This window comes from Leopardus geoffroyi, chromosome C2 (genome assembly GCF_018350155.1).
Source record: "Leopardus geoffroyi isolate Oge1 chromosome C2, O.geoffroyi_Oge1_pat1.0, whole genome shotgun sequence".
Taxonomy (NCBI): Eukaryota; Metazoa; Chordata; class Mammalia; order Carnivora; family Felidae; genus Leopardus; species Leopardus geoffroyi.
In genome coordinates, this window is record NC_059333.1 from 152710313 (window position 1) to 152722684 (window position 12372).

General features: G+C 40.1%; 1 protein-coding gene across 1 annotated transcript in view; it reads right to left on the reverse strand.

Annotated features, from left to right (window-relative positions):
• Positions 1 to 12372, reverse strand: part of OXSR1 (oxidative stress responsive kinase 1) — a 104995-nt gene that overhangs the window by 4671 nt on the left and 87952 nt on the right. Inside the window, exons 12-15 of the mRNA XM_045436552.1 lie at positions 8283 to 8318; positions 4358 to 4504; positions 2641 to 2705; positions 1238 to 1290 (exon numbers count right to left, since the gene is read on the reverse strand). Coding sequence (XP_045292508.1) covers positions 1238 to 1290; positions 2641 to 2705; positions 4358 to 4504; positions 8283 to 8318 — 301 coding nt within the window. The remainder of the gene's footprint in view (positions 1 to 1237; positions 1291 to 2640; positions 2706 to 4357; positions 4505 to 8282; positions 8319 to 12372) is intronic.

Here is a 12372-nt window from a genome sequence, read left to right on the forward strand (position 1 = left end):
ATCAGCTCTGAGAGGCGACCGGGAGCGTGCAATACCTCCAGGGCTAATACAACAAAATGCTTTATTTTCAAGGACACCTTGAAAGAGCAAATTGTAATCTCTTCCCTTTGGAGATCATACCCCAAGGTTTTTGCTGAAGTCACTTTCTTTTTCATTCCGGTGGGCTTTTCTTCGTATCTAGCTGTTATTTTAGGTGGCACAATCGGATTGATGGGTATAACAGAAATGAAAAGACAAGGACAGAGCGTCCCTAAGCTGACCTCATCTCCAAGTGTGACTCAGTGCTGCTGAACACTGAGCCCCCCAGAGGAACAGAAGGACCTGGCGGGGGGGGGGGGCGGGGGGCGGGCACACATTTGAGCTGATGACCAGTGCGTGTTTGTTTTTTTTAATTCTCAAGTTAGTTACCATGCCATGTAGTCTTGGCTTCAGGAGTAGAACCCAGTGATTATGAGTGATTTGAATTAGTTCCTTAGTATGTGACTCTTCCTGGTTTTAAACAGTGAAACAGATACACCTCTGCACATCTGTATCTGTTCTCTTTCGTACTCAGTTACTGATGATACCAAGATAGCGGGGAGAACAAGCATGGCGCAAAGGACAAATGTGCTGGAGTCAGGCCACCTCCCCAATCTGAACCCTGAGTAACAAAGGCAAGAGAGAAACAAGCCTCATCTCAGGGAGAAGTTCAAGGCCAGAAACTATGCATGTTAGGGCTCAGCTTCGGCCTGGGGAGAGAGGAGCCTGGAAGCCTTGTTCCTTCTTCGCTGTCATGAAGGACAAGCATGTCCAGTGAGAAGAGTGAGAAACCTGCACCCTGACAAGCGTGGACGTGAATTCTGGCTGCTCCTCTTTCCAGCTGTGTGAATAGCAACAAGTAACCTCCCCACTCTCTAACTTCATCATCTATGCAATGGGGACCATAATCCTTCCTTAGGGGGCCGCTCTGAGAATTTAATGAGATATAATGTTTAGCACAATGCCTGGCCTACTATAGTGGGCCACAGATTAGAGCTACACTCGTTATTGTTGGTATTATGGTAGGTTTTATAAATGAGGTTAGTAGCAAATAAATTGTATTTGAATTGTATTCATATGCTACCCCAAACCTTTAAAACAAGAACATTTTCATCATCTTTTAAAAGCAAAATATATCCAAAGGACAAAAACTTCATGATATATTTCATTAAATAATAAATCAGAAGTTATTTTGTTTTCAATGTTTTTGATGTCTCACCTCTCCCAGGAGTAAACTCGAATCGAATATCATTTAGTTCTTTTTTTGAATTCCTGTGAAAGAAAACAGAATGTGTAAAGTCAACTGAATTCATGCATACAGATGCTGCCAACATGTACTAGGAAAGCTGTGCCTCAAGAAAGAACGTTCTTTCTATTCCCATAGATCATATGATTTGTTCTAACATGCTCACAGTGTAGGGCTCAGACCAAACAACTGAAGAGTGAGCATCTAACAGTCTTACAACCCTTTTAACTTATATTCTCCACTGCGGAATATAAAAACCTCATGCTAAGAGGAGAAGGGGATTAAGGGCACACTTATAGTGATGAGCACCGAGTAATGTATGGAATTGCTCAATCACTACAGTATACACCTGAAACTAACATGGCAATGTATGCTAATTATACTGGAAATAAATAAACGGAGGGGAAAATCCCAAGCACGAAGTAAACAAAACCAAACCAAAAAAGCCCTCATGCTTTTGAGGTGAATCTGACATGTGTACTCCCGTGCTTATTCCCACTAAGATGATCATATAAAACTAAGAGGAAAATGTAAGAGCCCCGGAAGGTATAATTAAAATGATAAATGAGGGGCGCCTGGGTGGCGCAGTCGGTTAAGCGTCTGACTTCAGCCAGGTCACGATCTCGCGGTCCGGGAGTTCGAGCCCCGCGTCGGGCTCTGGGGCTGATGGCTCAGAGCCTGGAGCCTGTTTCCGATTCTGTGTCTCCCTCTCTCTCTGCCCCTCCCCCGTTCATGCTCTGTCTCTCTCTGTCCCAAAAATAAATAAACGTCGAAAAAAAAAAAAATGATAAATGATACAGGACGGAAGGGTTAGTATCTAAAATTATATAAAGAACTTACACAACTTAACACCAAAAACCCCAAATGATCCAATTAAAAAATGAGCAGAAGATGGGGCGCCTTGGTGGCTCCGTCGCTTAAGCGTCCAACTTCGGCTCAGGTCATGATCTTGCCGTTCATGAGTTCGAGCCCCGCGTCGGGCTCTGTGCCGACAGTTCGGAGCCTGGAACCTGCTTCGGATTCTGTCTCCCTCTCTCTCTGCCCCTCCCTCACTCGCACTCTGTTTCTCTCTCTCTCTCAAAAATAAGCAAACATTAAAAAAAAATTTTTTTTTTCTAATGCCCAAATTTGTCATCATTGTGAGAAACAGTTAAGAGAGTGTGTACGTCAGTCGCAGGACCTGTTACTAACGTCCAGGTCTTCACACTGTTGCTACCACATCTGAGGGAAACCGCACCCCTGCAACACACATGCCGGAGGGCACACACGACCCCATCTACTCTCAGGCACAAACTGCCAGAAAAAAGAGTTCCTTGCAAAGAGGAAGAAAAGCATCTTTAGAGTATTGAGGAAACAAACAGAAGCTGTTTACTTGCCTTAATCTGAGTACTAGGCTGACTGGGATCTTGGCTTCTTGTGAGCCTGCTCCTGAAGGCGGAGCCTAAAAATCGTTGAAAGTATAAAGTCAGTGTCTGGTCTACCAACCATGGAGGTTCCTCACCCACGGTCATCAGCAGAGGAAATGTCCACGTGGCGGCAACTTCCTTCATCTCCAGGGGAGGCCAGACCAGTCCCTGGGACATGTTCCCTGCTCTGGGAGGACATGCACTCCAAGGCAACAAAAAGAACTAAGTGCCAGCACGAGTCAAGCACAGTTAGAAAGATAATTCTCAACCCCACGTGAAATTCCACACATAGCCGTTTATAGTTTGCATTTTTCAGATCCTTGTTCCCTTCTACAAGGGTGAAAAACACGAAGGCTGGGTTTTTCCCTTTAAGAATTCTGCCAGTGTAGGGGCGCCTGGGTGGCACCAGTCAGTTAAGCGTCTGACTCTTGGTTTAGGCTCGGGACGTGACCTCACGGTCACGGGTCCAGGCCCCGCATGGGGCTCTGCAATGACAGTATGGAGCCTGCTTGGGATTCTCTCTCTCCCTCTCTGCCCCTCCTCTACTCATGCATGCTCTCTCTCTCAAAATAAATAAACAAACTTTAAAAAATCTGCCAGTGTATCACATAGCAATGTACAAGGTAGGTTCTAAACTGGCTGTGCCTCAGGAATCCACCTAGCCTGGAGGTTCCAGATCTTCTGATGGCTAAACGAATCCTCTCTGAAAACTGTTAAGTTATTCCTTGCTTACTAGAGAAGACACATTCTATTTAAGTTGTTTATAAAGTAAATCCAATCTTTCCATCAGTTTTCATAAGATAACTGTATCTTTTCCAATATGATGGAAAGAAATGAAAAGAAAGCTTGGGTTCGATGGAAAGGTTACATAAAGTCAGCACCATGACTAACCAGAAGCTCTCACAGCAGTGGTCTCTAAAGGCAGACCATCATGGGGACACAAAAGAAAAAAAAAATCAGAACTTGCATTTTTACCTCTTTCTATTGAAAATGTTAGGGGAAAAAAAAAAATGAAGTCTCCAATGTCTAATAAATGAATAGACTCTGTCTGGAAAGCTTACTCTAACCATGGGGCATAAGGTCACATGTTCTGCACGGTATTTGGAACTTCCTGAGGGAAGCGAGGGAGGGATTCACACACAGTGGGGCCCTCACTCCCTTGACTGCTTTCAGTGTATGAGTATTCATGATTTTTGTGTGTGACTGACCACGTGCATTTATGGATTACATCACTTCACTTTAATGAAATCAACCCTCACAAAATTGACAAATATCTTAAAAAAGAGGAAAGCAAGAAAATCATGGACGGGAGACGGTATCGATAATGCAAGCATAAGCGAAAGAAAAGGAAACAGAATTGCTGACAATCCTAGTGTGAGACGAACTCCAGCGGCCGCAGAATAATAATGAGCTCATACAAAGCTGACCGGAAACTACCTCCCAAATTTCTGATGTTTGGAATGTGGTTCATGTTATCCGTCATTAACTTATTATGCTGCTTAAAAACCTGTGGGATCCTTGAAAAACTCGCTTATTCGTATACAGTTAAAACTGTGAGAACAGAATCTCTAACTTGTTTCAAAACCTACCACCACAGCAACCTTACTACATAAGGTTGTGTTCCACGTCAATCTCTGCTTTCTTCATCTACCCAGAAGGCAGACCGCTCAAGTGCACTCCTGCTTACCTGGGCTGTTTTTGCCGGCTCTGCGGGGGCTGGGGGACAGACTTGAGTTGGCTGTGCAGGCATGTGCCCGGCTGGCTGAGGTAGATGAGCAGAAATCTGTTCTGGAACTTGGAGTAAAGTACCCACGGGATCAGCTGTCGGAAATAGCTGTAACAAGAACATACACACAGTGCTGCTTCAGTTGAGTGGAAAGGGAGGGAGGTGTATTGACGGGCAGGCAGGGCCTCCCAGGGTGACACTTTCAAAGCAGTGTTTGTGTGGCATCCTGGCACATCTCTACATCTCTTGGATACATCTACTTCAAATGGAAGTCAAATATCTCTACCAGGCTTTTTTGTTATAACAACTTTTGTGAGACGTAATTCATATCCCACTAAATTCACCCACTGTAAGTATACAATTCAGTGATTTCTAGAAAATTTATACTTGTGCAAACATCACTACGATCTAGTTTTAGAACGTTCCCGTCAACTCAGAAAGTTCTCTTGTGCCCACTGACTTTTAATTCCTCCAGCTCCCACACCCAGCCCTAGGCAACCACTGATTACTCTCTGTCCCTAGGAGTTTGCCTTTTCTGGATCTTTCATGTAAGTGAAGTGCATGCTCTCTGTTGTGTCTGGCTTATTTCACTTAGCACAGTTTTCTGAGGTTTAGCCATATTACAGCCTATATATCAGTAGTTCATTTTTTTCTTCAGAATAGCATTTCATTACATCATATTTACTATTTTATTTTACTTTATTTTATTATTTTTTTGGGACAGAGAGAGACAGAGCATGAACGGGGTAGGGTCAGAGAGAGGGAGACACAGAATCGGAAACAGGCTCCAGGCTCTGAGCCATCAGCCCAGAGCCCGACGCGGGGCTCGAACTCACGGACCGCGAGATCGTGACCTGGCTGAAGTCGGACGCTTAACCGACTGCGCCACCCAGGCGCCCCATATCATATTTACTTTCAACTACATTTATTCTACCCTCTTTGCCCAATCAAATAGCACCTCTAAGATGCAGATTTAAGTAGTGAAGGGAAATTACAGAAGCTACATTTTTCTATGTCTTGGAACTTTCTATTACTTATAACGAAAAACAATTAACCAATGATTCATTAAAATACGTGAAATGCTTTTTAAGACCGAAAGCCAACATAGACATTATATATCTATTTTGCATGTTTGAAAGATTTCGTAAATTTTGGTTAGGTAACTTGGGGGGAAAAGACTGATGTTGAGTATAAAATCAAGGTAAACATATTCAAAATTATAAGTTGATGAAAAAAGTACAATGGCTAAAACTTAACAGTCGAAAGAGAAAATAACTGAAAGGTCAACAAGAGAGGTCTAAGGGCTGACAGTATGTAAGCAAAATTGAGAGGCAAAGAAGTAAGGTTTTGTATTCATTTAGCTTCATACAGAGGAATTAAAGTAACTCTGGTGCTGGGGCACCTGGGTGGTTCAGTGGGTTAGGCAACCAACTTTGGCTCAGGTCATGATCTTGCAGTTCATGAGTTTGGGCTCAGATTCTGTGTCTCCTTCTCTCTTGCCCCTCCCCTATTCACACTCTGTCTTTCTCTTTCTCTCTCAAAAAGAAATAAACATCAAAACAATTAAAAAAAAAAAAAAAGTAACTCTGTGGTTCTGAATTTTGATAGAAAAAGAGAATGTAAGATTAGTTTGAAATTGATGGGGCACCTGGCGGGCCCAGTCGGCAGAGTCGTGTGGCTCTTGATCTTGGGATTGTGAGTTTAAGCCTCATGTTGGGTACAGAGATTACTTAAAAATAAAAAAATCTCAAAAAAAAAAAAAAAAGATTTGAAAATATTAAATAGGAGTATTAGCACTATTTCAAAAGGGCAGTTTCCAAATTGCATGCACATATATGCTAACTTATATTAACTGAAAGGTTATACAAAACAAAGCAATGAGAGGATATAGAGACATTGGAACCTTGAGCACTGCAGATGACAACGTAAAATAGTGCAGCCACTATGGAAAACAGTAAGGTGATTCCTCAGAAAGTTAAGAATAGAATTATCGTATGATCCAGCAATTCCCTTCTGGGTAAGCCCCAAAGAATTAAAAGTAAGAACTCGAACAGATATTTGTGTAGCCATGTTCACACTGGAATCATTCACAACAGCTTAAAGGTGAAAACAACCCAACTGTCTGTCCAGTGGAAAGGAAAAACAAATATGATACATACCTACAATGGAATATTATTCAGCCTTAAAAAGGGAGGGAGGAAGGAAGTTCTGACACGCACTACATGGATGAACCCAGAGGGCATTATGCTAAGTGAAAAAGGCAGTCTCGAAGGACTTATGATTTATGATTCCATTTGCATGAGGTATATATAGAACGGTGGCTGCCAGGGGCTGGGGGGGAGGAAAAAATGGGGTGACTGCTAATCTGGAGTTGCACGGTTGGTGATGGTTGCACAACAGTGTGAATGTACTGAAAGCCACTGAACTGTACCCACAAAAATGGTTAAGATGGTAACTTTTATGTTATGTCTATTTCACCACAATTTCAAACATAACAAAGTAATGAGCCCTGAAGTATGAGTATGAGCTTGTGAGAGTCCATGTGGGAATGCCACTGAGACAAAGGGACAAGAAGATCACACGAACTGGGTAAACTGTAAAATACCCTCTCCACTCAACTTTGGAGAAACTAAGAATTAATTAGTCTAGATTAGGTTAGAGTAAGAAATAATCTTAAATGCTCAGAAAATCATAAGAAGAAAAGTTATTCCTTTTCTTAGCAGAGGCTAAGTTTGGGATCATCCTCATTCAGGGACGCAGGCTGTGGTGGCAGGGGTAAGGGGACCCAGGGAACAACAGAAAGGCTCTTCCTTCTGCTAACATTTCATTGCCCAGAGCAACTGCCATGGCCACGAGTAACTTCAAGGGGTAAGGAGATGCAAATTCTACCAGGTAGCACGAGGAGGAACCAGAAATCTTAATGAATCGCAGCGCTGATGTAAGTTCTGACGTAACTGGCCTGTTAATGTGCTGAAGTGCAGTATTTACTTTCAGTCTTAAACCATAGAATACCACGTAGACAAATCCTGTACATAATTGTGTACAAAACTGTATAGTATACACACAAATCAAGTGGGAAAAAAGCAACTTCTAAGAATAGGGGCAAAACCAAACTGATTTAAGGGGTCAAGACGTGTAACTGTTAAATCACTACTGAGCCTGGAATGCAGATGCTGCCCGAAGGAAAAATGCATCCCCCAAAATGATTGTTATCTTCACGTAATGAGCGTAAGGCAGGCCAGCCCAACAGGATTCTGTTTAGTAGGACTGCCTATCATAATGAGGCAACAGCTAAAGACAACATAATGTATATGACAAGAGAAGATGATAGAGGGGTAAAACCCAAAAACGATAGGTAGCATACGACAAATTCCTGGACAGATGAATGCAAAAAGACGACTTTCCACTTTAGGCGGCTCAAGCCAAAAAAGTAATTCATAAAGTCAGGCTGGAAAGGAAGGAAGAACTTCCTGGGCCTCCAAGCCAACCTTTTTTTTTTTTTTTAAATATTTATTTTTGAGAGACAGAGAGAGACAGAGCACAAGTGGGGGGAGGGGCGGAGAGAGAATGAGACACAGAATCAGAAGCAGGCTCCAGGCTCTGCACTGGCAGCACAGAGCCTGATGCGGGGCTCGAACTCACAAACTGTGAGATTGCTTAACTGACTCAGCCCCCCAGGTGCCCCCAGGCCAACTTTTAAAATGAGTGCAATGGCACCGACTTACTGCAGAAGTCCATTCAAACTCAGAATCGATACCTCTGATGAAATTTGGCTGCTACAAATTCTCATTCCCATTTAGGCACATATAAAAAAAAAATGTGCTTACCATTAAAAACAAAACAAAAGCACACACACTTCAATGACTCAAAACCCACAACTACTTACCTCAGAATTTGATAATGATTCTTTCACTCGGGGAGACTAAAAGAAATACAAAAAAGGCTTATTAACTCAAAACTTAGGTTACTTGTAGTTCCAAACTGCACTGAATGTTGAAATGCAAGTAAACTCCATTTCATTCTGATCCATTAAGTCACTGGTAACTCTAGTGAAAGTTTTCTGGAAAAAGAAAATATCATGATGCTATTGTATTCTTTGTCCAGGTAGCCTTTAATACATCAATGTTCTATGGTATTTTAAGAGTTCCCAACTTGAGGTTTATAAACAAACATGGGACTGAGTTCTCAGGCAGCAGGGAGGTCACACTCTTCAAAGTACAATTCTTTCTACTAATCATGAACATGTTATGTACATAATATCCTAGACCAACTGCAAGCCTTCAAATTCATTATCCAACACACCCTCAAAGCAGAGTAATTTGTATTATGGGCTTCAGCTGGAGAAAACTCTTGAGCCAAAACTGAAAATTTTGGTAAATTTATAATCTGCCACTTGAAAAATCTATGCTAAATTTATTTAGTAAACCGTAACAGTTAGTAGTGATTCTGGATACAGGTAATGGAGAATACAAAAAAACAAAAAACAAAACCCTGAACATATCTTTAAACAAATATCAGTTTCTGGTAAATTCTACCAAGCATAAATTTAGACTACTTAAAAGGTCAGCTTAGGCTTTTTAAAGTTTTCATCACTATTTCATTGAAGAGAATCAAGGTTCAGGTGATAGCTAATATATCACAGTAAGTATATGGCCAACCCAACACCCTTTTTAACTTTATGTTTGGAAATAATTTCAAACTTACAGAAATTTCTGTTAGAATAAGAACAGTACAAAGAACACAAGTATACCTCTGATCCAGATTCACCCATCATTAACTTTTCTTCCTTATCTCTCTTTTTAAATACACACACACACACACACACACACACACACACACACACACACAAAACCAATCATATTGCTCTGTACTATCTGAGAATTAGTTGCATAGACTGTAGCTGTTTACCACTGAACCATTACTGTGTATTTCTTAAGAACAGGGATATTCTCTTCTATAACTTCATACTACTATAGTAGTAAATTTCAGTAAATTTCACAATAACGCAAATTTTCATCAGCTAGTCCAGGCACTTGCCAAGTTGTCCAGTATGCGGTAACTATTTTTCCCCTTGTAACTAATAGGCAAGCTGCGGAGAAGACACTTCAAGACCCTGAAAATATTCTGCTCATCAAAAATTTCCCCTATACTTAGCACCCACTGATGATCCTTGTCTGACCTGATTTTTATGACTGCTATCATGGCTATAAAGTGATGATTTTGCCCTCCAATACTCCTCTACATTTCCCAGTCAGCACCGGCAATTTACTGTAATGAAAAACCATCCCTCTCCCCCACTTATAATCTACCTATTTATTATTGGCACAGACTCACAGAGTCCTAGTTTTTAAATGGTTTACAAATTGTTACCGCATTTAAGGATTTTGATAGTTAAATTCTAATTTGGTCAGTGGGAGCTCATTCAATCTGGGCCTTGTATTATTATGATTTTTTTAAAAAATAAAACACTTTTTTTTTTGACGAGAAGATATTCCAGATTCATCTTGTATTTTCCCTGTGTAAGCCCTGGAATCAGCCATTTCTCCAAGGGGCCCTTGTTCTTTTAGTACAGAATGGCATTAAAGACCAAGATCTGGGCATAAATTGTGCTCACTGTTCTTGTTTTCCTGACTCTCTGCATACCTGGTAACCTCTGATTGGGTGCCACATACTGTGACTTTTATCTTGCTGCATGCTGACAATTTTGTATTTCTATAAATCTTCTTGAGCTTTGTTCGGGAGTACAGTCAAATTACTTGGAAATAGTTTCATCCTTTCGGATTTTGCTTTATGAGCTGTTGACTGGATCTGGAGCAGTGCTCAATCTAGGGCTATACGCTCCCCACTACGTAGACAAGCTTTCTGAGAGCTCTACCCAATGTCTTGTGAATGACAGGTTTCCACACTCTGGCTGGTAGAAATGGGCACTGCTGCTGGCTCTCTGTGAGGGCTGGGTGCTGCTATCCTGTCTCAGGCAGTTTTCTCACATGTATTCCTTGAAGAGTATTCCACTGAACCCTCAAAAGGGAACCTCTGCAGACTTCTGAGCTTCTCTCTGTGTGTAGCTCTCTCCTCCCTGGTACTCTACTGATTTTATCTGCTTCCGTCTCCCTGGACTCTTAGCCCTATTTCCTCAACTCAGGAAAACACTTTTCAAGCCATAATGAAGGGAACAGTCAATCAAATAAAACTGCTCCATAAATGAAAGAATGAGCAGAGGACATTAAAATGGTTATTATAACTATACTATAGTTATAATACACATTAGCTTCAAAAAGTTAAGTAGAGACATGAAAGTGTAAAAAATGAACAAGCATGAAATCAAACTTCTAAAATATTACCATGTCTGTGATATAAAATAGACTGAATGGGATTAGCAGCAATCAGGTATTGCAGAAGAAAAGATGAATGAATTTGAAGGCCCACAACAGAAACTGTGCAAAATAAGACTGAATAAAAAGAGAATTTTTAAAAAGGAAAATCAGTGAACTTGCAGACAATTTTAAGCAGCCTAATATACATGTTATTGGAGCCTCCGAGGTACATGAAGGGCAGAAAAAAATATTTGAAAATATAATGGCTGAAAATTTCCAAACTTGATAAAAATCTATACACCCACAGATACATGAAAATAAATAAACCCAGGCATATCAAAATCAAATTGCTCAAAAAACCATTCAAAAAGAAAAAAAAATATTAAAAGCAGCAAGACTAAAAAGACATGTAACTTATAAAAGAACAAGACAAGGGATACCAGATTTCTCAATAGAAACAATGCAAACAAGAATATGGTGAAACAACATCTTCAAAATACTGAAAGAAAAAGCCTATCATTCTAAAATTCTATACCTAGCAAAAGTATCTTTTTAAAACAAAGATACAAACAATAGAGACATTTTTGGACAAAAAAACCTTAAGCAAATCATCACCAACAGATCCACACTACAAAAACTGTTTAGGGAAGTTCTTCAGAACTTCCAGAAAAGGAAATGATATAAAGATGGAAATTTGGATCTCCATAAGAGTCTATTTTGAATATGTGCTGAATTTTGTCAAAGCTTTTTTGGAACATATCAAAATAAGAATATGACTTGACCTCTCTTTAGGCCTATTAATATTACAAGATTTCCTAATACTGAACCATCCTTGCACCCTACTCTATATGATCATGGCATTTACTTTCAACACAGTTCAGTTTAGTTTTAAAAGACCCTCCTTTCACAAAAGAATTCACAGCATCAAAAATGGCTAACGTGAAAGCTACAAAAGTGTATAATTTTCTATGCTGTTTACATATCAGTGTATTAGGTTATAAAATACTATAAAATCCTATATGTATTTCAGAACTACAAAATTTTAAATAAATTTCTCTTACAGTTAGCTAGGGGGTAATAGTCAGACATTGAAACACTATAATTTTTCTTCCCAAATATTGTGTGTTGGTCAGAGAAAACACTGTATCATCTCTTTCATAGGAAGCTAGAACCACAAGATTCATGTACATTCCTCTGATCACTTTAATAGAACATTACAAAAGAATACTGACTTAAGGAGGAATCATATGAAAAAGTTAAGGAGAAAGTCTCTTTACACACACAGTCTCACATTTTAATAAACTCACAATTGTATGTAATCAAATGTTTATATCTGTTATCTCCTGAAGAGCTTTCCAAGGTTAGAATGTAATAAATTTTTACCAATTTTCCTTGGCAAAGTCTTTACAAACTTAGCTCTGCAAAAAAGACTAGACTCAAAGACTTCAGCTGACAAGATCAACAAGTCTTCAATGCTGACCAGCAAGTCATAAGTGCTACGACGGAGCAGGTCTTATAAGCAGGCAGACATGTACCACCTACCCACCATTCATACCACAAAAAGGTTCTACGCAGTAAAAGCCACGATGAACCTCAAACATTAGTATTTCTCATGTACATTTCTATTCTTAGGAATGAGTCCTAACAATCAACTTGAGGCAT